The sequence below is a fragment of the Dicentrarchus labrax genome, unplaced genomic scaffold, assembly GCF_905237075.1.
Source record: "Dicentrarchus labrax unplaced genomic scaffold, dlabrax2021, whole genome shotgun sequence".
Taxonomy (NCBI): domain Eukaryota; kingdom Metazoa; phylum Chordata; class Actinopteri; family Moronidae; genus Dicentrarchus; species Dicentrarchus labrax.
This window is the reverse complement of record NW_026136711.1, coordinates 4,147,826-4,173,869: the sequence shown is the minus strand read 5'-3', so window position 1 is coordinate 4,173,869 and position 26,044 is coordinate 4,147,826. Positions and strand designations below refer to the sequence as shown.

General features: G+C 38.5%; 1 protein-coding gene across 19 annotated transcripts in view; it reads right to left on the bottom strand.

The window, feature by feature from the left end:
- Window positions 1-26,044, bottom strand: part of plekha6 (pleckstrin homology domain containing, family A member 6) — a 114,760-nt gene that overhangs the window by 66,523 nt on the left and 22,193 nt on the right. For 16 of the 19 annotated variants that reach the window (XR_007886458.1, XR_007886459.1, XM_051414958.1 and 13 more), the window contains 4 exons: window positions 14,077-14,160; window positions 3,991-4,105; window positions 3,745-3,849; window positions 34-106 (listed from right to left, as the gene is read on the bottom strand). Coding sequence is in view for 17 of the 19 variants with exons in the window: in XM_051414958.1 (XP_051270918.1) it covers window positions 34-106; window positions 3,745-3,849; window positions 3,991-4,105; window positions 14,077-14,160 (377 nt within the window). In the remaining 2 variants the exon portion in view is untranslated. Of the gene's footprint in view, window positions 1-33; window positions 107-3,744; window positions 3,850-3,990; window positions 4,106-14,076; window positions 14,161-18,275; window positions 18,470-26,044 lie in introns of those variants that run through there. The other 3 variants (XM_051414956.1, XM_051414965.1, XM_051414963.1) reach the window with 2 other exon arrangements.

Below are 26,044 nucleotides of genomic sequence, written 5' to 3'. Positions count from 1 at the left end.
TATCTGGACTGGAGAACAGAATGAAGTACAAACCTTTGTAGTAGAACAGACATCTGTCAGTGAGGACAAACCACCTTTTGTTCCACTGCTTTACTCCACTGCTGGCCTGTAGGAACACACGTCACACACTCATATATAATCATAATCATAATCATCATCATCATTTTTGTCTCTATCATGATTATTGTTATCAACAAATCCCATACACAAGTACTTTCTGTGTAGCTACAGTCTGAAACAGCTTCTGCCTCCCAGCCACAGAACTCCATTACCATCTAAAAACTATATTAAACACATGAAAGTGCCTTATTGTTGCAGTAGGAGATATTCCTATGTTAATATTAACATGGCTAGTGTAGCAGGATAAATTCATTGTTGGTTTTGGTCTCTCCAGGGGATATCTTATTTAACCTTTAAATTGCCAAAACTGCTGGAAAGAGACAGGATGCAAATTTGGACTGATGTTAAAAGAATGAGAGAGGGTCGTTCACTAATCGGAAGGTTTCTGGTTTGATCCCCGGCTCCTCCCGCTGCATGTCGAAGTATCCTTTAGAAAGTTTCTGAACCCCAAATTGCTCCCTAACACATCCATGTGAATGTGCATGAATGAGTTAGTTTCTGTTCGATGGAGTTTGCCATCACTGTGTGAATGTGTAAGAAAGGGCGCCTGTGACATATAGTGTAAAAGCGATTTGAATGGTCGGAAGATTAAAAAGGCGCTATAAAAGTATGTCCATTTACCATTTACCCCACCTTCATACTTTTAGACTGACCCCTGTTTCCACCCAGGGGGTCAGTGTAGACACTGTAGAGGACTACAGGTACCTGAGAGTTGACAATAAACTGGACTGGGCTAAGAACACTCAAGCCCTCTACAGTAAGGGCCAAAGCCATCTCGATTTTCTAAGGAGGCTGAGGTCTTTCAACATTTTCCTGAAAATGCTGATGTTCTATGATCTGTGGTGGCCAGTGCTATCCTGTTTGTTGTTTCTGCTGTGGAAGCAGGCTGAGGGTAGCAGAACCTAACAGACTCAATAAACCCATCCACAAGGCTGGTGACGTGGGAGTGGAGCTAGACTCTTTGATGGCGGTGTCAGATAGGAGGATGCTGTCCAAGCTTCATCCATCTTGGACAATTTCTCCCACCCACTCCACAATGAAATGATCAAACACAGAAGTACTTTCAGTGCAAGACTCATTCCGCTGAGATGTACCACAGAGCGGTCATTCCTGCCGTGGCCATCAAACTCTTTATCTCCTCCATCATAGTGTCAAAAACTCTGAGTCATCATTAACTAAACGGGTGTTAAAAGTTGTTAAATGTGCAATTAGTTGTTTAAGGTGCAATACCGGGTCAATCCAATCCAATCCAACTTTATTTGTTAAGCACTTTAAAACAACCAAAGTTGACCAAAGTGCTGTACAGGAGAATAAATAAAACATCATAAATAAAAGACATAACAGCTCACATGAGGCGCAAAATAACATATAATACAACAATAAAATGAAAAGACATAAATAAAAACAATAACCATGCAATAACAAGCAATCAAAAAATAAAAATAACAAATACAAAAAATAAATCAAGTAAATAAAGTCGACATCTTACTAGGTGTCAAAGGCCACAGAGAAGAGATGGGTTTTAAGACTATTTTTAAAAACAGACAGAGAAGAGGCCTGTTTAATGTGCAGGGGCAGATCATTCCATAATTTAGGAGCAGACACAGCAAAGGCACGGTCCCCTCTGAGCTTCCGCTTAGTTTTAGGCACACTCAGGAGCAGCTGATCATCTGACCTGAGGGGGCGGACGGGTATATAGGGGTGTGGAAGCTCAGATAGGTAGGGCGGGGCAAGACCATTTAGGGATTTAAAAGCTAAATTGAATAGGCAGCCAGTGGAGTGAGGCTAAAATGGGGGAAATGTGCTCATGTTTACATGTGCCAGTTAAAAGACGTGCAGCAGCATTCTGTACCATCTGAAGACGGGCGATGGAGGACCCACTAACCCCCACATATAGTGCATTACAGTAATCCAGCCGAGTGGTAACAAAGGCGTGGATTACCGTCTCAAAGTGCTGCCTTGATAGAATTGGCTTTATTTTGGCCAGCTGCCTCAAATGGAAAAAGCTTGATTTGACAACAGCCTTGATCTGACTGTCAAACTTAAGCTCAGGGTCCACCTTAACCCCTAGGTTTGTGATGCTAGGTTTAATATACTGGGCCAAGGAACCCAGATCTACAGGGGGGATCCCTGTGGTGCCACCAAAAACCATCACTTCTGTCTTTTTATCATTGAAATTTAAAAAGTTCAGAGTCATCCAGGCCTTTATGTCGTCGAGGCACTTAAGTAGCAGTCTGACAGAGTATTCATTTTTCTTTTTAAGAGGCACATAAATCTGACTGTCGTCTGCATAACAGTGGAATGAAAAGCCGTGCTTCCTAAGTATGGAACCAAGTGGGAGCAAATAGAGAGAGAAAAGGAGAGGGCCAAGAACTGAGCCCTGTGGGACCCCACACGAGAGAGGAGCAGAGGAGGATACAGAGTCACCTAGGCTGACACAGAAAGTTCGATCAGCCAAGTACGACCTGAACCACTCCAGTGCAATACAATGTCCAATACACCAGATTATTCTGGTGTATTGTTATTCAGTCATTCTCTGTAATAATCTATAACTTCGGCAACACCACAATCTCATTACTATTACTATTTAATTTCTGTCGGTACATACTGTGGAATACATTTACATTTACTTTGTATATATTAGCATATATTGTGTATATATTTTATTGTTATAAGGGTACATAGGCTATGGTTACATTTCTATTTCCATTTTTATTTTTAAGTATATGTATATGCCTATACATACATTTCCATTTTATATATTGTGTTAGATATTGTAATATAAGTGTTATTTCTATTCTTTAACAATGTGTGAGTAGAACAACTGTAACAATATTATACATATATTTATTTCAGAACTGAATATTGGTATCGGATGTAATTGTTGCTGAGAGCCAAATGTTACGAGGATCCAACATAGGCACACTGTCAGACACAATCCCACGGACAGAGAACATACTGTAAAAATTATTTTATAGTAAAAGGCACTCCATAATATTATGTCTGATTCCTGATCCTCTTATGTAATTCCCAGTGCCAAAGTGTCTGTATTTGACGCCCTGGGAATCAGGATATAGTTAAAGTTGATGCATATATGACTATATGAATATATATGAATTTTTTTTATTGATACTACAGTAGGTGAGTTTGATGTAATTTTATTTGATATTGACTGTTTACATAAGCAATACAGTATTTCAGTTTTGGCCATTTGTACTAAAAAGGAATATATAAAGGAATATCTTATCTTATCTTATCTTACTCAGGAGTTCACTGTTGAGATTTTGCTTCAAATCCTTTTTTACAAAAAGTAAGCAGAAAAGTTACCACTGTTTTCTAACAGCTTTTGTAGTCTTGGCTTCTGTATTCCCCTTGTTACTTCAAGCAATTTATTAGTGCACTTCTGTAAAGTTCGGGGATTCACAAAAGATAGGTTAAAAAATAATGGTCAAAATCAAAGCAACAAAGGATGAGCTATCTTAAATTGTAGTCCCTAGTATGGGTCAAGCTTAAAAAACACTGGATCCTAGAAATTACCACAATGCAACTTGATAGAATCTTTTTCTGGACTGATGTAACATTTGAGAGTTCTTTAATCGTGAGAGTAGAGAGAAAGGTTTTCACCTGCTTGTACAGCCATCCCTGTTTGGTCACCTCTGCTTTGGGATTCCTGCGCATAGAATTTGAGCGCTTCCCAAACGTAGCTCCCTTTCTGGGAGTACGAGACGTCTGCAGGTCAGAAGAAATTTTGTAGAAGAAAAGGAAGCAGGTTTACATATTGGTATATAAGTATCAATTTAATTTTTTGTGGGATTTTCTGCAACAACTGCCAGGGATGGTTAATTGATGTGTGTCTATGAGTATGCTCACCCGGGTGTAAGGCTCGGCTTCGGGAGACAGGTGTGACACCATATTGGCAGTTTTGGAGTGAGTGATCTTCTCAGCAGCAGTATTCACCTTCCCATTCATATCCAAATCACAGTACCTGGACATAAGAGAAAAGGCTTGAGGTCAGTGTTCATCAGTCACTCTTATTGTCTATAGCCTGCCAGCAGATGTGATTGCCACCCCTTCACCAGAGTAAAGACCAATATTTACATTTACCTGACACTGACCTCTAGTGGTGGTCATTTGTGGTAATAATGATTACTGGGTGTCAGATGCAAAGGTAGAAGGATTGTGATTGCTGTTACAGTGTGTTATTTTGATGGCAGAGATTGTGGATGTCCCTATGCTAGATAAAACATGATAAACTGCCCTCTACGGTGGACCAATGTGCCCTCTAGGGTGCCCTTCCAGTGGAGAAAATGTGGTACAGTGCTACATAGTCTGGCCTACATCCTAGAAAAGGGTTTGAAACTTTTTCACCATAATTAGAACTGTTTTCTGACTTCCTGCACACTGTTGCTTTACTGCATGCAGCCGGTGCCCTTTGGATTTTCTAAATTTTTAGATAAGTTATGTTGTTTTTCAGTGTTAATTCCAGAGAATATATTTTGCTACTAGTTAAAGAATGCAGGTCTAAGAATATTGAATTTAGTTTATTGAACAGCTTTAGAGTTGCTGAGTTAAATAGAGAAAATAAGAATCTGAAAAGAAGTTTCTTAGCGTCGCACAGGTAGAGTGGCGATACTATAAATGATGTATGAATTTGTGTATATAAGGGTATGTATGTGTATATGTTTAGATGTTGCTATTAACTGTAATTTGTTTTTATCCGAGATTGAGTTTATCAAAATAAACAGGAAGTGAAAATATCTTTGATAAGTGTTACATGTGCTAACCAAAAAAGGTCTTAAAATTTCCCACATAATAAACATATGTAGTATTAGGAATGGATAACTTCATTAAATGTACTTTCATTAAAGTGTAACTACATCCTTTAGTTCTGCTAGCTTCCTATGGAGCCCGGACGGTGACTTTAAAATTTGGCATCCAAAAAAAAATAAAAATTGGCATTGAAAACAAAACCAGTACTGAAAAAGGAAACATTGGCACTGAAACATTTGTATTGAAAACAGTTGTATTGGCATTGAAACAAGTATTGGCACTGAAAAAAGAAACTAATTAAAATAATTAAAATCTTAAAATCTAATTATTTTATTTTGTTGGGATTTTTTGTATTTTTCAATTACAAGATTTTTTCTTCATGTCACTCTTTTTTCAGTGACAAATTTTTTTCACTGTCACAGATTTTCAGTTTCAACTTTCTATCACCGTTTTGGCGTTGAGAGGAGGGGTCTGATGGTAGGGGCAAGTAGAGCGTGGTTTGCATATAATTTGCATATCGGCATACTGAAGAAGTACGTCTCTTTTCCGGAACCCGCTGTCCGCTCTGAAGCCTATGGAGCCCCTAAAGGGACATGGGATAAATAAATAAAAAAATTTAACATTTCTCGTGCGCACAAGATACTTTCTGGTGCTCACAAGATACTTTCTGGTGCTCACAAGATACTTTCTGGTGCTCACAAGATACTTTCTTGTGCGCACGAGATACTTTTTCGTGAGCACGAGATACTTTCTGGTGCTCACGAGAAACCTTAGGTTAAGTACAGGCAGTTGCGCTTCCTGTGCGTAGGCCTCTAGGCTCATTAATTGCGGTCAAGCCAGCCGTTACTAGGGTGGCCATTCGTCCAGCTTTAGGCCGGACAGTCCGGCTTATAAATGCACTGTCAGGCTGCAGGCGCAGCCTTAAGCCGGACACTCATTTGTCCTCCTTTTGAGAAAACAACAAAAAAGGTCAGCCTTTTGACACATTAACTTGTTAGTTTAATACTTATTGGCTAAAAATGTGTGTCAAAAAAGCTGTGTCAAAATAAGTAATTTCATTGGTTACATTTTCGTGTCCTGACCTATAAACACATGGCTAATTTTAATATTCAAATGAGCCATGTGTTGATTGCCACAACAGCACTCAGTTGCTACCACCAGGCTGTCAATTAAGCTCTCAGAGACAGAGATCCTAACATTAGCTAACGTCAGTTGTTGGTTGTACAAATATGGACTTTTATTGTTGAATTTCTCCAAATTGGCGCAGTAAAAATGCTTGATATTGAGTGTGTGTGTGTAGTCTTAGATGTGTAGAAGTCAAATATACCAGCCATAGCCAGGAATTATTGAGCAATGTGTTTTTACAGTACCTCAAATATAAGAAAAGATGCCACTTGGGGGTACAAATATGGAACTTTTGTTTTGGCATTTCTCCACATTGGTGTAGTAAAAATGCTTGATATTAAGTATGTTTTTTATTCATCATGGTCGCATGAAACACTTTAATGTAAAATATTTTATTTTAAATGTAACATTTTATTTTAAATGTAGGTAGAATTATAGCTTACTGTTCTTAATACCTTTATTTTGAAAACCGGAAGTGAATACGCTGTTTGTTCAGTTAATGAGCCTAGAGGCCTACGCACAGGAAGCACAACTGCCTGTGCTTAACCTAAGGTTTCTCGTGAGCACTAGATACTTTCTGGTGCGCACGAGAAAGTATCTAGTGAGCACCAGAAAGTATTTTGTGCGCACGAGAAACGTTTCATTTATTTATTTATTTTCCCCATGTCCCTTTAGGGGCTCCGTAGCTTCAGAGCGGACGGCGGGGTCCGGAAAAGAGACGTACTTCTTCAGTATGCCGATATGCAAATTATATGCAAACCACGCTCTACTTGCCCCTACTATCAGACCCCTCCTCTCAACGCCAAAACAGTGACAGAAAGTTGAAACTGAAAATCTGTGACACTGAAAAAAAGCTGACGTAAAAAAATCTGTCACTGAAAAAAGAGTGACAAGAAGAAATAATCTGAAGATCGTCATTGAAAAATAAAAAAAAATCCCAGTAAAATAAAATAATACGATTTTAAGATTTTAATTATTTTAATTATTTTAATTAGTTTCTTTTTTCAGTGCCAATACTTGTTTCAATGCCAATACAACTGTTTTCAATACAAATGTTTAAATGCCAATGTTTCCTTTTTCAGTACTGGTTTTGTTTTCAATGCCAATTTTAAATTTTTTTTTGGATGCCAAATTTTAAAGTCACCGTCCTGGCTCATAGCTTCCTCCCTCTGAACAAATTTTAAAAATGCATCAGAGACCTGCAAAGGACAGTGACTTTAGTCGGCGTGGCCTCGACTCAGACATTGAGTGATTGAGTGACAGACAGGAGCGTAGCAGTAACACTGAGCTGTTGAAGAGCTTCTCTACTAAATTAGATAAGGGGAAAAAATGGTATTTTGATAGGTGAATAAATAAAATTAAACACGATAGTAAACAATTATGCAATATTTTAAACTACCTTTTGAAAGGGAATACTGAATCCACTCATTCTTACTTAGAAACTGGAGAGGGATTTAATACTAGACTTTAAGACATAGCAAATCATCTAAACAGGTATTTTATAAACAAGATAGATAAGTTACAATACCATTAATAGATCATATCATGCAAGGCAAAACATTTTTTTTTTGCTAAGATCAAGCAAGCTAGTGTTGTTATAGTTGAAAAAGCTCCAAAACTTTGGAATGGAGTGCCGCTGCACATTAGACAGGCCTCCTCTCTGTCTCATTTTAAAACTCTTCTTAAAACCCACCTCTTTTCTTCGGCCTTTGACACCATGTAGAGTGTTGATTTTATGTGTATACATGCATATTTTTATCTTGTGCGGGCAGTGCATTTTATTTATTTTATTTATTAAATTAATATAATATTTTATTGCTTTTATCTTTTACTGTGTACTTCATCTTTTTTATTGTGCTTCTATTGTGTTATCTATTTATTCTGTATATATTTTTTTGTGCAGCACTTTGGAAACCTTGTGTTTGTTAAAATCGTGCTATATGAATAAAGTGGATTGGATTCGATTGGATTGAATTAATGTTAATGACATCCAAAAATAAACCACCTGGGGTTGATAATCTTAATGGCAAATTGTTAAAGCCTATAGCTTTATTGATTGCTCCAATGCTCACACAGATTATTAATCAGTGCTTCAGTGAAAATGTATGCCCACAAGCATGGAAAATGCCCAAAGTGGTGCCAATACTCAAACATAAGAAGTTGACATTTTCAGAAGCCAATAGTCGACCTATAAGTTTATTACCAATTTTGAGTAAGAAAATGGAAAGAATTGTGTATGAACAGATCCAGCCTTACTTTTCCAATAATCTTTTAATCACTGATCAATAATCAACATGCATACACACACATTAATATGTATATATATATATATATATATATATATATATATATATATATATATATATATACACATACACACACACACATACATACATACATACATACATACATACATACACACACACACATATACATACACACATACATACATATATATACATTCATATATACATATATACACATATATATATACACATATATACATATACACACACACACACACACACATATATATATACAGTGGGTACGGAAAGTATTCAGACCCCTTTAAATTTTTCACTCTTTGTTTCATTGCAGCCATTTGCTAAAATCAAAAAAGTTCATTTTATTTCTCATTAATGTACACTCAGCACCCCATCTTGACAGAAAAAAACAGAAATGTAGAAATTTTTGCAAATTTATTAAAAAAGAAAAACTGAAATATCACATGGTCGTAAGTATTCAGACCCTTTGCTCAGTATTGAGTAGAAGCACCCTTTTGAGCTACTACACCCATGAGTCTTCTTGGGAATGATGCAACAAGTTTTTCACACCTGGATTTGGGGATCCTCTGCCATTCTTCCTTGCAGATCCTCTCCAGTTCTGTCAGGTTGGATGGTGAACGTTGGACAGCCATTTTCAGATCTCTCCAGAGATGCTCAATTGTGTTTAGGTCAGGGCTCTGGGCCAGTCAAGAATGGTCACAGAGTTGTTCCGAAGCCACTCCTTTGTTATTTTAGCTGTGTGCTTAGGGTTATTGTCTTGTTGGAAGGTGTACCTTCGGCCCAGTCTGAGGTCCTGAGCACTCTGGAAGAGGTTTTCTTCCAGGATATCTCTGTACTTGGCCGCATTCATCTTTCCTTCAATTGCAACCAGTCGTCCTGTCCCTGCAGCTGAAAAACATCCCCATAGCCTGATGCTGCCACCACCATGTTTCACTGTTGGGATTGTATTGGGCAGGTGATGAGCAGTGCCTGGTTTTCTCCACACATACCGCTTAGAATTAACGCCAAAAAGTTCAATCTTGGTCTCATCAGACCAGAGAATCTTATTTCTCATAGTCTGGGAGTCCTTCATGTGTTTATTGGCAAACTCTATGCGGGCTTTCATATGTCTTGCACTGAGGAGAGGCTTCCGTCGGGCCACTCTGCCATAAAGCCCCGACTGGTGCAGGGCTGCAGTGATAGTTGACTTTGTGGAACTTTCTCGCATCTCCCTACTGCATCTCTGGAGCTCAGCCACAGTGATCTTTGGGTTCTTCTTTACCTCTCTCACCAAGGCTTTTCTCCCACGATTGCTCAGTTTGGCTGGACGGCCAGGTCTAGGAAGAGTTCTGGTCGTCCCAAACTTCTTCCATTTAAGGATTATGGAGGCCACTGTGCTCTTAGGAACCTTGAGTGCTGCAGAAATTATTTTGTAACCTTGGCCAGATCTGTGCCTTGCCACAATTCTATCTCTGAGCTCCTTGGGCAGTTCCTTCGACCTCATGATTCTCATTTGCTCTGACATGCACTGTGAGCTGTAAGGTCTTATATAGACAGGTGTGTGCCTTTCCTAATCAAGTCCGATCAGTTTAATTAAACACAGCTAGACTCCAATGAAGGAGCAGGACCATCTCAAGGAGGATCAGAAGAAATGGACAGCATGTGAGTTAAATATGAGTGTCACAGCAAAGGGTCTGAATACTTATGACCATGTGATATTTCAGTATTTCTTTTTTAATAACTTTGCAAAAATTTCTACATTTCTGTTTTTTTCTGTCAAGATGGGGTGCTGAGTGTACATTAATGAGAAATAAAATGAACTTTTTTGATTTTAGCAAATGGCTGCAATGAAACAAAGAGTGAAAATTTTAAAGGGGTCTGAATACTTTCCATACCCACTGTATATATATATATAATATTCAACAGCCACTGCCTTGACTGAAAAGTTAATGACTGACTTTTGGAAACAGAAGAGAGAAAAATTATAGCAGTAGTAGTTTTGCGCTGCTTTTAAAATCATTGATCATGAGTTAATGTTAAACGCAAATTTTGTGGTTTTACTCAGTCTGTACTATTATGGATAAAAAACTATTTGTGCGGCAGAAAGCAAATTGTGTACTCTAATGGAAGTTATTCAGATGTCAAAGAAGTGAAAAATGGATAGCCTCAAGGAAGTTGTCTTGGGCCACTCCTATACATAATTTTACTAATGATCTTCCTTTAGTTTAAAAAGAAATCACATATTTAAATGTATCCTGATGACTCCACAATATACCTAGCAGAAACACCAATAAGTGATTTAAAGACAAATCTAGATCAGGTGTTAAAGTTAGTAGTAGACTGGATAAACAGTAATAAACTTGGTCAAAAACAACCAGTGTTGTTATTTTTAAAACCAAAGCTTAATCCCAGTATAGATAACATGTTAATAAAACAGGTGGAAAAAACCTAACTTTTATTAATTAATTAATTAAATATTATGAATAAAAACGCATACAGAAAGTACTGAGAAAAATTGTAAATATTTTAATTTTAAACAAACGGTTAAACAAGTAACTCAAGCCTTGGTTTTGTCTCACCTGCATTATCCCTCAAAACTTCATATCAGAAAATTACAGTTGGTTCAGAATAAAGCAGCACATGTAGCTTTTTTCTTGTGGGATGAGAACAAACATTTCTAGAATGCAAAAAAATTGATGAATGTGTTCACTGATGGTTTTCATAAGGAATGTCATAACAACAAAGATTCCATTTATATTTTACAAAGGACTATCCTTTAATACAGATATACACTCTTATTTTACAAGGCATGCTGCTGGAGGTTGTTTTACTTTACCAAGATCCATCCATCAGGTCAGCGTACAGTAATATACAGAGCAATGATAGAGTGGAATTCACTTTCCAATCATATTATATATATGGTTTTAATAAGTAATTAAAAATATTATTTGGTGTGAGAGGGTTTCATGGGCAATCTGGTGAAATGTTGTTAATTAGATCATGAAGATATTCTTTGTTAGTTTATGATACATTCAGTTGGAGCCGGTCTTTTTATTGTTTTTGTTCTTGTTTTTATTTTTGTGTTTGTCTATAGAGTGTGTCAATTGTTATTGTTTAATCTACAGTATATATTATGGTGGGAACTGTTGGGTCTCTGTAAATAATTTTATAAAGGAGTACAGTCTAGACCTGCTGTATCTGAAATGTGTCCTGACATAACTTTTGTTATGAATTGGCGCTATACAAATAAAATTCTAAATTGAATCCATGTGTTGTGTTAGTGTATTGTGATGAGTAATGTGAGTGTGTATATTTGTATAATATTTTCACCATGTAAACTGTGTGGACGCCAGGAAGAATAGCTGTGCAGAAGCACAAACAAAAAAACTATTACACTGCCTGTCACCACTGAACATGTTTTTTTTTTTTTTTTTTTTTCTTAATCTGACCTCATCTGCATTCTTCCCCATACTGGGTCAATTTTAAACCAGTGTTTTGTGTAGCAGTCCAAAGATAGAGCAACCATTTGAACAATAATATGATATCTTAGCCATTTCAGATGGCAATGTTATCCATTTTAGGGAGCACTGATAGATAAATAAGAGAATGGTAAAATAACTTTTAGGACATTTTACATTTTCTCTCATTTACCAACTGTTTTCCAGGTTTTCCGGAATGTGTAACACTGGATGTACTGACAACTATCATTGAATTAATTTGATACTGAAAAAAACCCTAGTGTGTTTCTTAGTGTTCCCATTCCTGTCGGAGTAAATACATACAGTAAGTGAGACTTTGAGCTGCAAATTCGCCTTTTTTCCTATTTTATATATGACTTTGTTGAAAAAACAAAAAATTACTTATGTTGATGCACAAGCTCATATTCATACATTAAATCAGGTACTGTCAGCACCCATGTGTATTTACTGCATGCAAGTTTATAAAGTGCAACACAAGTCAACAATTTTCTGGTCAAACAAATCAAATTGAATATCAAAAATCTATTTTAGTCCAGCTTTATTTTTTTATTTCCTATTTTTGACTAAGTATAAAATTAGAAAATAAGCCATTATTTGTTTTTTGTGTTGGATTCATAAATAAATAAGTAAATTCTATTGATTCTATATTGAATATGAAAAGAGAGAATGATACATGGGCGGCTGTGGCTCAGAGGCAGAGCCTTAATCGGAAGGTTGTGGGTTCGATCCCAGGCTCCTGGTGCCACATGTCGAAGTATCCTTGAGCAAGATACTGAACCCCGAATTGCTCCCGATGCCGTGCATCGGTGTGTGAATGTGTATGAATGTTAGTTTCTGTTCGATGGCCACATACAGGCCTGGCATACGTACTACAGCATTTTGGGTCGTTTCAGTGAATCCGTGTGGAGGCAGATATTTCTGGAAACGACGGCGTGTTTGCGAAAAAAAATTTCTAAACAACATCGTATTGGGTGAGGCCGCGTATTCGTGTGGACAGGCCCTTAGTCTGTTCTGACAGCCACTGCTTTAGTCCTGGCAAATAGATAACACCCCATTGTATTACACACCAAATGTAATGAATCAAAAGTTAGAATACATAAAATAAAGTTAGTAAATTAGACCAATAACATTACCCATGCACAGGACAGGAAAGTGAAATCTCAAACTAAAATAGGGACATATTGATGCCAGTTTACAGCTGGTACAGGTCTTAAATAGGTTCAACAGCAACAACAACCTCAGGGATCCCCATATAAATCTAGAGTACTGAGCAATGATGGGATTAATCCATGTGGTGCCTCTCATTTCCATTCACCTTCTTAACACTTCTGCAAATGACTGCACTTTCCTTCACCTTTCCTCTCATTTCCTCAGTGTCCTCTTTTTCACTCTGTGTGTAGTAATTAGAAAAGCCAGAGGTGCTTGAGGTTTCACTGCTGTCTTATTGCACCCATGGTAATTCATGTCACTGATGCCTAATCATTCAATGAAAGCACATTGTATAGATTGTCTTTTTGATAATGTTTGCATCAGCCATGTATGAGAGAAGTATTTCCCGGATATCTAGCGTCTAAAATGGTTTCTAGCAGCCTTTACAAGTCAGCTGATTGGCTGTCAGTGACTGCTTTTGTTCATGTAGCATTTTAAGCCGCACCTATGTAACTACACAAAATGAATCACCCAGTGGAAATGAATCATGCACTGCTCCTGAACTGGATGATTCAGTCTTTTTTTACACAATAATTTGGCTGACAAAAGAATTGCTGTTAAATTGTAGTATTGACCTAGATAGCCTTAAGAAAATAGGCTTAATAATGCATATTTACCTGTATGTATCTGAAACTTGGAGGCTGAAAACTAAGGATGTTAAGCAAAATTTTATTGTCTTGGGTTTATTGTTTAATTAATGTTCTGTCAGAAGTGGAACTCACTTGTGAATCCTGGTAGGTAATGATAATAAAACAGAGAGGGATACAAATCCTTCTGAACAAGACAAAGCTGAAAACAGATATAAGCAGTCCTGTATGAAGAGATATGCAGTACCATCAACAGCAAGTAACAGGCCTGTGTACAGTATTTACTGAATACTACTGCTGACCAGCTGACAGTTGACTTGTTACCATAGTGATTACCAATTTTCTTTCTTTCTTTCATTGTGTCTTTCTTTCTTTTTGTGCTAACAGATAGTGTTTTGTAGTGGCCAGATTTTTATGCTAGCAAATTTCAGCCTTTCTTTTGTTTTGTTTTTTTGCCATGTGAAGGTGTGAATAATATATACATATATTAATTCTGGTAAATTCTGTTTATAGCTTACTTACTGCAGATAGGAGTGTATTGGTGTAAGCTCTTCCAGCTGAATCAAGTTCACTACTGGTCCAGCTGGTCCACTGGGGTCATGTTGACTGGAAAACCGACAGATGAAGACAAATTAACGTAATCAAGAAGATGACATCACAGGATGTCAATCAAATCTCTTAATTGTTTAATTTGGGATTTTCAACAAGGATAAAGATAATTAGGGTTCATTAACTTGCTTTATATAGTAAAGAAACCTTGTTTGAATTAATATATTCCTCAATTCAGTGTGCAGGATTGAAATCATATAACCCACATTTTACCTTTCATAAAAAAAAAAGGTTAATTACAATTTCGATAATATTTCAATTAAGTCTGCAGCCTTAAATCAAATCAAATCAAATCAAATCAAATCAAATCAAAACATTATCATTCAAAAAGTCCATGCTGTCATTGCCTAATATTAAGACACAATCCTAGGGAAATGTGTGTTTGCATGTGTGTGCAGTCTATTTGTGTTAAATCAAATAATTATGTTCATATACAACTATTTTGCATTTACAAATGTGTTTTTAGGAGAAATAATGCCCCCCATACTATGTTATTTATCAATATAATGAAAAAACATTTCTGCACAGTTCACTGTTGCTTGCTCCTGGCAAGAAAAGCATTATTGTGATTCTGTTCAGACACCCCTAAAAACAGTGCCTTTTTGTTAAACATTGAAAAAAAAATCAATGATCTAAGACAAAGAACGTTTGTAGTAAATAAAGACAGGTTTGGTTACAGCTGGGACAGCCTGCAAATAATTAATTGAAATTTTTTAAAAATTTTAAAATAAATAATGCTTATATCCCGGGTATGCACCACATGCGTGTGTGTCTCTCTATGTGTGTTAGATACGGTTTGGCAGGGTGGTGCCTGACTGCTCAGGGATAACCTACAAACCTACATAGAAGCAGCTAAACAGTAAAAATCAGGCAGCAGGATCCAGGATGCACATACTATGTCTGCTGAAGGACAAACAGGACAGCTGCATGGCTCTGGACTGTCAGGAATGCACAAGTAACCCATTCAGCCAGCATATACAGCTAACCACAACTCTGCCAGATGTACAAACAAAGGAGCTCCAATTAGTTCCCTTCTAAGATTGATAAAACAGCAGCATCAGCTAGCCTGTGCTATGCAGATCACATCTCAGAGGAAGCTGGCATTCAAGGTTCACATCTGGTCTGGTTAATATTTCAGTAGGTGTTTTGCGATATACTGGTATTAAGAATAGCAGTGATATTTGAAAAATTAAATTTTAACTATTTATCATGTTAATTGGGCTACTGGGTCAACGAGAAGAATATTAGTTGGCTTTCTTTTCATTAGACGGATATTCACAGAAAAACAAAAACTGCGCCAGAAGTATCTGTTTTTGTAAGTTGGAAGTTATTTATTCTTTACTTTGAACAACAAGACTTTTGTGATGTTATGCTCTGTTGACAGCCATTCCCATAGTGAAATCTCTGGATCCAGTTGATTTGAACAATTTTGGATTAGCACTTTAAAAATCAAATCCAGTTAGACATCATTCAATGATGTTTCAGCAATAAGGCCAAAAAAAATAACAAAAATTATTTTAAAAAATTTAGCAAAGCTGTTGCAGTGACTGGCCACTTTTAACATTTAAGACTGAATAATATTTTATACATTCATCTCTTAATCACAATGCAATGATTAAGTCCCAAAACGAGAGAGAGAGGCAGCTTCCAGCAGCAATCCCTGGCCACGTTTATACAAAAATCTAAAAAAGACTGTGGTTACATGTTACAAGTGCTTGGCTGTGTCTGTGTGAACCTTTAATATTATAGAGACCACAATTACAAAATTGTAATTTCTCACCAAACTCTGTGAAACTTTAGCCACGTCAGTCAAAAAATCAAATGGAGCAAATGCCACCTGGTTCACCGAAACGTTGTCATGGTTGGTTGTTGTGTGTGTGTCGTGTTACATTCAGTCGTGCGTGTGTGTGTGTGTGTGTGTGTGTGTGTGTGTGTGTGTGTGTGTGTGTGTGTGTGTGAAAGAGAGTGTGAAAATGAACCGGGAGGAAAAATGAGTGAGACAGCAAAGAGGAAAAGACATGAGAAAAGCTGCAGAGCAGAAGAGGTAGCAGGACAAGAGGAAGGGAGTGAGACAGGAGTGAAAAACAGTGTTGATGAGAACCCAGGAGGAGAGGAGTGGAGTTTTACTGGAGAATGGAAGGAGAAAATAGGAAATAAGATGTGAAAACTTGAAAGCAGGTGTCTTCACCAAAGAGAGACGAGCGATGAAATAAAATTAGTGCTTTCTCGTCTCGCAGGTTCTCATGGATCCTTGTGGTGCCTCCTGCCATGGTCCTGCTTGACTCCAATTGCTAATATCACTGATATTATTGTTATTATTAGGGCCCGAGCACTGACAAGTGCAAGGATCTATTGAAATTGTTAGAATTCTCCGTTATTAGGGCCCAAGCACTGATAAGAGCAAGGACCTATTGTAATTGAAAGAATTATTTTCTTATCATCAATACTCAAACTAGCAAAATTTTCACTGCATGGTCTACGCGTGATATGCTGCTCCATAATCCAACACCCTGAAGTGTGTGGACTGCTTCTTGTAGCTTTAACACTAACCGTGCAAAGGCCCTATTGTATTTGAAGGAGTTATTATTATTTCCTAATTCTAAATCACATTTTTGGAGGCCAAAGCATGCTCCGAATCGCACATGGGCATGAAAAATGGCTTAACATCCCCACCTACTGGCAACAGAAAATGAAATATTTTATACTTCATGTACTTCTCCTGGCATGTTGACCAGATCCAGTTGAAATTTAGTCAGAGGACGCATAACACGTTGTTGATGATATGTGATTAATTTGCTGAATTTCCATTGAAGCGTGTGTCAGTGGCATGTCGTCTAATTTCAATGTACCGCCATTAGACAAGAAGCTGTTCTAACTTAAGTGTACATTGTTCAATTAGCACCAAACTTCACGTCTGATAACAGTCCCGTCGTGAACAAATCTATGTAATAATATTCAGTAATAGTGATAGCACCACCTAGTGGCAATTGGAAGTATAATTTTTATACTTTTATGTATTTCTCGTAGGAGACTGACCAGATCCAGCTGAAATTGGATCAGAAATGACGTACTATGTTGACAATGACATCTTATGAATCTTATGAATTTTTTTTGTTGTAGCAATGTGGCAAATATTTACCACAGTGGGATTGCAACTGAGGACGCCAAATTACAACAAAGCAAGTCACATTGAGTCACGTTGCAAGTCATAATGTTGCTTTAAACTATGCTGGAGTAGAGATGAATGAATGATTTGCAGACAAATCTGCTATATTTGAATCCATCCTATAATAATCTGGGCTGCTCGATCCCCAACATTGCCAAGAAATGTGGCCTTCAATACTCTGAATCTGTGACAAAGTTGGTGTTGTGTAACTTACTGCCGTAAAGCATTACACACTTGTCCCAACCTGGAGCCAAAAGTTACATTAGTAATGATGTGCCAAATTCCAAATTCCTACCCTAATATGTAACTTAAAAATAATAATAAGCAGCAGGAGTAAGCTATATATAATGATTTTAAAAATGTTAAAAAGCAAGCTAAATAAGTAAATAGATAAGTAAACCAACAATGCCGTAGGTTAAATTACATATATAGTATTGTAGTTAAGATGGACTCCAAAGCTTGGCTAAACAGATAGAAGAAATAACTACAGAAGCTATATAATATGAAAGGAAAAATGCACTATAGTAGTACACCAACCAGCTGATCGACAACTGAAGTGCAGTGAAGTCAAAAACATTTATCACCAATGACATACAGAAAAAATCTAAGCAACATCTTTGAATTCCTGGTTCTGATTAAGCACTGCACCACTGTACACCAGCCACACACACCGCCACACTGTCACATGGTTCACACACACACACACACACACACACACACACACACACACACACACACACACACACACACACACAAAACCAACACACTGTACTTCACAAACAAACATCAGCCATAAATACACAGCAGGGCTTATGGTTTCCTGCTGGCACTGCATTGCAGTCATCTCTGACCTCCAACCTCCCCTCCTCCTCCTCCCCACTTCTCCCTTGTCTTGTCGAGGTTAGCCAGACCCATGTGTAACTTCCTCCTTTATCCCTCCACCTACCTGACTCTCCTGTCCACACGGAACTTCAACATTATCCCCTAGATCAGTCATGTACCAGCAGCGCAAGAGATGGGATGGACGGACAGATAGATGGAGGAGAGATAGAGAGATGAGCTGAGAAGTGGAGAGCAGCTGGACAGATGGATGAGAGGAGGGAGATGCACACCGCTGTCCTCTTCTCTCTCCTTCAGACTGCATGCTCTCTCTCTGCTTGTTTCCCCACCTGTCTTACACCCCTAACCCCCACCCCACCCCCTTCCAGGCTGGGAATTGCAACACTCAGCTTATTCAGTCCCCTCTGTCTGGTTGATAAACAGTCTATCTCTATCATGGTGTCTCTTTATCTTTTTCTCATGGGCTGTCTACCTCTCTCTCTCCATCTACTCATTTCAGTTCAAGTAGCTTTATTGGCATGACAGTGTGCAATACAATGTTGCCAAATTAACATAAACTACACATTTGTAATACATATAAATCACTGGTTCTCAAACTATGATACGTATACCACAGGTGGTACATAAGGAATCCATTTTTTTTTTTTTTTGATTAAATTATTTTTCTTTTTTTAAAATACAAACTTTAAAAAAAAAATACATTAAAAAAAGTAATGTGGTGGTTTTTTTACTGTATTTATTAATTAATATTATTCTATGAGCTTCTGGGCTAAGAGGTAGAGCGGGTTGTCCACTAATCGTGAGTTTGTTGGTTTGATCCCCAGTGTGTAAAAGTAGTTTAAAAGGTTGGGAACCCCTATGTGATAAGGCTCAACCAGTCTGATCAATAGATGTTGGCCCGACACACTGCTGACCATGCCTCCATCTCCACGCCAACCAGCCAACCAATTACAGACCAGCAGTACACAGCAAAGGCAGTCCTGGGGAATGTGCATTCATAAAAAAAGGGAGAAGCTGTTGTTTGTCATCCTTAAAACACTACTTGGATAAGATCAGAGAGAGTGCAGAACAAGTCTACACACCAAGACACAAATCTTACACAACACCCAGCTGAGCAATCTTGAACTGTGTTCCATCCTAAATATGTTCTGCTAAAGCTTCACACAGAGCACACAGCTATTATAGTGTGATATTGGCCACATTCAGAGTGGTATGTTACACGATGCCTGCCCAGAGACACTTACATACATTTATGATATGAAAGAGACGTCTTCAAGTCACAAGGAGTCAGCACTTACCACAAACCATTCAACACCTTGCAATCTCTGCTGGTAAATATAAAAGACCCCCCTGAGAGGAAGACGGGAGTGGTCATTATGACACCACGTGACAGCTTTCGGGAGCACTACATCAGTGAAACAGAATGGACCCAAAGGGGATGTTCAGATGTTGCATCTCAAAATGTGTGGAAAACGCCAGCCGCACCGTTTTCATCCTTTTATCCGAGGCTTCCATGGAGTTCCAGTGTCCTTCCCGAAAATAATACAGAGAAGGTCAATCAGCTGATCCTCCACCTTTATTTTGGCTAATCTTTCAACCTGATGTTATTCTTTTTACAGAAAAGGTGAAGCAAGTCCTGTGGAGCCGATTAGTTAATTACTGTCACATGACCTGTGGTGTTGAAAAACTGCAGCATGGCCTTACGCTGTGTTTGATTTTTCTTTTTTCCTGAGTATATAAATAATGAACAACTTTGGATAAACAGAATACACAATAGGTTTAGAATATACTTCTATACCCAAAACTCTGGATGTTCTTTCTTTACCAAACGTACGTAAGTAAAGATACAAATGTATTCACTCTGCATTAAATCCATCCTGCAGTAAAATGTCACCTATTAGTGTTACATTTTTAGATTGTTAACTGTTGTAGCTGCTGTACATGGAGTAACCCCAAAATTCCAAAGGGCATGACTATACAGTGCATCTTCAAATCCGACTGAGAGCATTTCAGAATAGATTGTTATTCAGAGTGTGTTGCCAGTTCCTTGTTGGATGTGTTTCTCCACTAACCTGACTCTGACTGATTTACTTCTGGCCTGGTGCCACAATGTTGATGTAGCATGAAATTAGATTCAGTCTCCACAACGTATTATATTTTGAAAACTGACAGGGTTCTGTGTTTGACTTCCTGCCTACTCGAGTTAGAACAACTTGAGTGTACATTGTCCAATTGGCCCCAAACTCATGTCATGTCTGACAAGAGTCCCCCCCACACATCTACATGCAAATATTCATACTCATAGCGCTACCTACTGGAAACAGGAAGTAAGCCATATATGGTAATAATGATGTCATTTCCATGAAATTTGCACAGTGTGGTGTATATACCTGATATGCTGGTGCATGGTGTGGCTGCGGCACAGCCCGATGTATGAGGAGTGCAAGGACCCATTCAACGCTGCTTGTAGCTTTAACATAAGTATTATTATCAGTTTTAGTATGTCACATAATTCTGTAAGAATCCATAATATACAACCTAGTTTAAAATTTAAATAGATCTGCATCCCTTGGGATAAGCTCTCAAACTTAAGTATTATTAAAGCTAGAATATGTAAAAATGTATACATTAACATGTCTATAAACACTAGATATACAGTATGATATATATTTATATATATATATTTTACTATACATTTTAGATTCATGGTTGTAGTAACTATATAGTCAAGACTGGGATAAATATTGGATGTGATCTATTGCTTAATCCATCATTGCTCTCTCTTTTGCATTCTGGACATATTTCCCACATACACAATTACCCAAGACAAGCATTATTCATCTGTAATGTGTATCTTGCGCATCATTCAGGCATCATGTGCCCCCCTCTCACTCTGGCTCTCTCAGACTGTCTTTTATCAACATACTGATAAAGGGCAAGAAGAGGATTAAGCATTTATGGAAACAATCCCCTGCAACACTGCGCTAATGAAGCAGATGGATAAGCTGAGGTCATGCTCTGCATGGATTTAAAGTAAAGCAACATATATAATTGACTTCAACCTAATTTGCTGTTGCTGGTATGCAGCAAACACTGATAACAAGCAGGACATTGAACTCATTTCTAGTAAACAACTGAGACTGAGTTTTGATGGCTGGTGCTTCCCTATTGGGGATGCATAATGTTGAAAATGTTCCTGATACACGTTGCCAGGAATTTGTAATTAATCCATCTGCCTGAATATTTATGATAAAAGTTATCGCTGTTTTGTTATTGTTTTTACTTTCCCTGGCCTTTATATGCAAAGTCACTTTTACGGTTTGGAAAATGTCATGGTTATTGTTAAATATTGAAAAGTGCCTTGAAATTACTCTGTGAATATTGACTATTATCTGAATATTATCCATCATTGCAAATACAACAGATGTCTCTCATAAATCAGTTGCTGGCTTGATTTCATAACTTCACAGCAGCAGAGCACCAAACACAGGCAGTAGATGTCTGGCCCAGTTGGCAACAGCAACCTAATTTCTATTTTCACAAGGTAAAAGAAACCCTGAGCCATATTGTCCCCTAGTGGACAGAGCAGACAAACACACCAGTTTTTCCTGAAACTACCACAGTCTTCCACACAGCCTTTGTGAGTTAGTGTTTATAGGATAAAAAGTTACCATTGAGTTGGCATATAGTATTGCACCATCAAGGGCTACATGCATGAAGCTTCACAAACACAGGATCCAGTGTAGGTTAAGTCTTCAAAAAAGAGAATCAAAACATCAATAGAAACTTCTCATAACAGTACCTGCAGAACCAATTCTCCTCTGAAAAATACTTTAGAGGAATGTAGTGCTTTAGGTAGAGCTATGTAACTACGAGTTATGATGTATAGTAGGACGAACTTACAAGACTTAAGAGAGACTTAGCATGAATAATAAAGAACTGATGAATAACTACACATTGTGCATATATGCGGACACACTGCTCTCACACATCTAAGCAGTGTACAAGACTGCAGAGGAAGAGTGTTTGAAAGAGTTTTGTTAACCTCTCTCTTTTTTAAGTTGTATATTTGATCTGTTGTTGTCTGGGTAGACTAAAAATGTGTCTGTGTGTCAAGTTTTCCTTGGGCCTTGGTGGACTGGTCTGCGCCTACTGTATCTAACGTTATGGGCTTACACTCGCATATTGCGCATGGTGCTCGATACAAAAAAAAGCTATAAATATTTTAATTTACTACTCGCTATGAATGTCGATGTATAATATAATTATGGAGTTGAGATCCTCTATCTACCTTTGCCACAGCTTATAGACATACGCAAATACCCTTTGTAATTCATATGTGACTGTATGACTATGTTCTGGGAACTCTGGATAAAATAATGTAAATTTGTGTGAAGAATGATAATATGAAACTTGATCGTAACTTAGCTTAGGGAATGTTCACAGTTGTTTAGGTTTAAGATGAAATGTATTAAATCGTCATCGGGTGAACAACCCCCCACAATCGTCATAATAATATTGTTATACTTTTTTAGCTTTCCTATATCTGATGCCCTAGCACCGCCTTTGCTAACCTGTCATGGGATTCCATACCTAGCCACTCCCTCATGCATTAGACCCCATGGATTACTGCAACTCTTTATTATCAGGTTGCCCCAATAAGTCCATTAAAACGCTCCAATTAATTCAGAACGCTGCAGCACGAGTACTGACAGGTACTAGAAAAAGAGATCACATCTCTCCTGTACTAGCTTCTCTGCACTGGCTCCCTGTAAAATGTAGATAATAGAATTTGAAATCCTCGTCCTCACCTATAAAGCTCTTCATGGTCAGGCCCCTTCATATCTTAAAGAGCTCATAGTACCCTATTACCCCACTAGAACACTACGTTCTCTGAATGCTGGGCTACTTGTGGTTCCTATAGTCTCTAAAAGTAGAACAGGAGCCAGAGCCTTCATTTACCAAGCTCCTCTCCTGTGGAACCAGCTTCCAGTTGTGGTTCGGGAGGCAGACACCCTCTCCACATTCAAGAGTAGGCTTAAGACATTCCTCTTTGATAAAGCTTATAGTTAGGGCTGGATCAGGCGAGTCCTGAACCATCCCTTAGTTATGCTGCTATAGGCCTAGACTATCGGGGGATTTCCCATGGTGCACTGAGCTCCTCTCTTCCTCTCTCTTTCTGCACTCATTCATGTTCCATTAATGCATGTTACTAACTTCACTTCTTCCCCGGAGTTCTTGTGCTTTCTCGTCTTGCAGGTTCTTATCGATCCTGGTGGAGCCTCCTGCCATGGTCCTGCTAGATTGCCATTGCCAATACTGTTGTTGCTGTGCACCTGTCTGTCTGTCTGTCTCTCTCTCTGTCTCTCTCTCTCACCCCAACTGGTCGAGGCAGACGACCACCCACCTAGAGCCGAAGGATCTGTCCTAGGTTTCTGCCTTTTAACAGGCAGTTTTTCCTTGCCCTTGTCGCCTAGTGCTTGCTCATGGTGGTACTGTTGGGTCTCTGTAAATAATGTTTTAAAGAGTTCGGTCTAGACCTGCTCTATTTGAAAAGTGTCCTGAGATAACTTCTGTTATGAATTGGCGCTATACAAATGAAATTGAATTGAACTGAAAATCCCAACTAGGCTGCTTAAAGAAGTCATACCCTTAATTGGCACTTCTTTACTAGATATGATCAATCTTTCTTTATTTTCAGGATATCCAATCCAATCCAACTTTATTTGTTAAGCACTTTAAAAACAACCAAAGTTGACCAAAGTGCTGTACAGGAGAATAAATAAGACATCATAAATGTAAACAGTGATGGTGATGATGAAGACCACTGTGAGGAATATAGACAGTGATGGCGATAACACTGGAAAGTTCCCGTGGCAGATAACATGGACGAAGTCCGACAGCGACGAGCTCGATGTCCAGGCTGCAGACACGCTCTTTCACACAGACGTGCCCGGCGTTACACCACCTGTTGTTCATGAGCATGGCAAGTCCCCCTCCTTTCTTCATGCTGGTCGTGGTGGTGTCCCTGTCGGCTCGAACCGTCTGGAAGCCGGGAATGGTGACGTTGGAGTCCGGTATCTGCTCGTGTAGCCACGTTTGTAGGGTTTAAACCTCCTCTTCTTCATCCTCCGTTTAACCCCCGCTCTGCAGCCTCACCGTCTCCTCAGCTCCTCTGGTATGGAGGGTCTCTCTCCAGTCAGGATGCTAGGGTACCTCAGGGCGATCATCTAGTCACGGGTGTAAACAATGCAACTCGTCGTTGCCAAGGAGACCAGTGCAAACAAAAAAATTAAAAGTGCTCAAAAACGCCAAAAAAGTATTTAGGCGACGTGAACAAAGTAGTAAGAAAGTAAGAAAGTAAGAAAACAGTTAAAAATAGCAAAAAACACAGGCTAAAAACACACTGAAAACACACTAAAACTACAACAATGATAGGAGCTGCCATGACAGGCTGCCGTTGTCACCGGCGCCATTCCAAGGATATGTACCACAGTCCTTTTAAGTAGCTGTAATTAAACCCCTTCTTAAAAAGCCCACTCTTGACCCAGGGGTTTTAGGCAACTATAGATCGATTTCTAACCTCCCCTTCCTCTCTAAGATTCTGGAGAAAGTAGTCGCCAAACAGACTTTCTACATAACAACAGCTTATTTGAGGATTTTCAGTCAGGATTTAGAGTTCATCACAGCACAGAGACAGCTCTGGTTAAAGTTAATAATGACCTTTTGATTGCTTCCGACAATGGACTTGTCTCTGTACTTGTATTACTTAGATCTTAGTGCTGCATTTGACACCACTGACTATGATATTCTTTTACTAGGACTTGAGCATCAAATTGGCATTAAAGTAACCGCACTAAGCTGGTTTAGGTCATACTCATTAGATCGTTCTCAGTTTGTACACGTTGAAGATGATGCTTCCATAAATACTACAGTTAGTCATGGAGTTCCACAAGGTTCTGTACTTGGACCAATACTATTTACTTTATATATGCTTCCTTTAGGCAACATTATTAGGAATCACTCCATTTACTTTCATTGCTATGCAGATCGATCAAGCCCGATGAAATTAATCAATTATCTAAATTACAAACATGTCTTAAGGACAAAAAATTCGGGATGAGCTGCAATTTTCTGATGTTAAACTCAGAAAAAATGGTGGTACTATTGGGTCTCTGTAAATAATGTTATAAGGAGTTCGGTCTAGACCTGCTCCATTTGACAAATGTCCTGAGATAACTTCTGTTATGAATTGGCGCTCTACAAATAACATTGAATTAAATTGAATTGCATTGCAGTACAACATTTCCTGTCTTTACCATCCCCTGACTTCCCATTTCCCTTCTCAACCCAGCATATATACCAGTCCATTTCCACTGGCACTCTGCCAGATTGTCTCGCCCTTTTGTTACCTGCCAGCCTGAACTGCCTGTTTGTACCTCTGCAGATCTTTGGGCCTGATTACGTGGTATTAATCCTTGCCTGTTCCTCAACTAAAGTAAACTGAACTGGCCTCTCTTGAGTTGAAATCACCCTGGCCTCCATCACTTTCAGATTTCACTTGAGCCTTCCCACTGCTCTCACCCCCCCTTCTCCTGCAGGGTTGACAAGCAGCCAGGGTTTGTGAATCCAGAATGAGAGGAATTTCAACAAGGGGGAGAGGTAAAAACAATTGCGTGTTTACAGGAAGGACCAACTCTTTTTTTCTCTGGGGTAGCTCTCACTGACCACACATATGGATTACATTCCCCACAGAGCAGCTGCCAGCATTCAGACTCTCACTCCCTCTTACTTTCTTTCTTTTTTTACAGCTGTGGACACTTGGAGGCTGATGAGCCTGTTGCCCAGATGCCACACTCAGGCTATGGTGCTCAT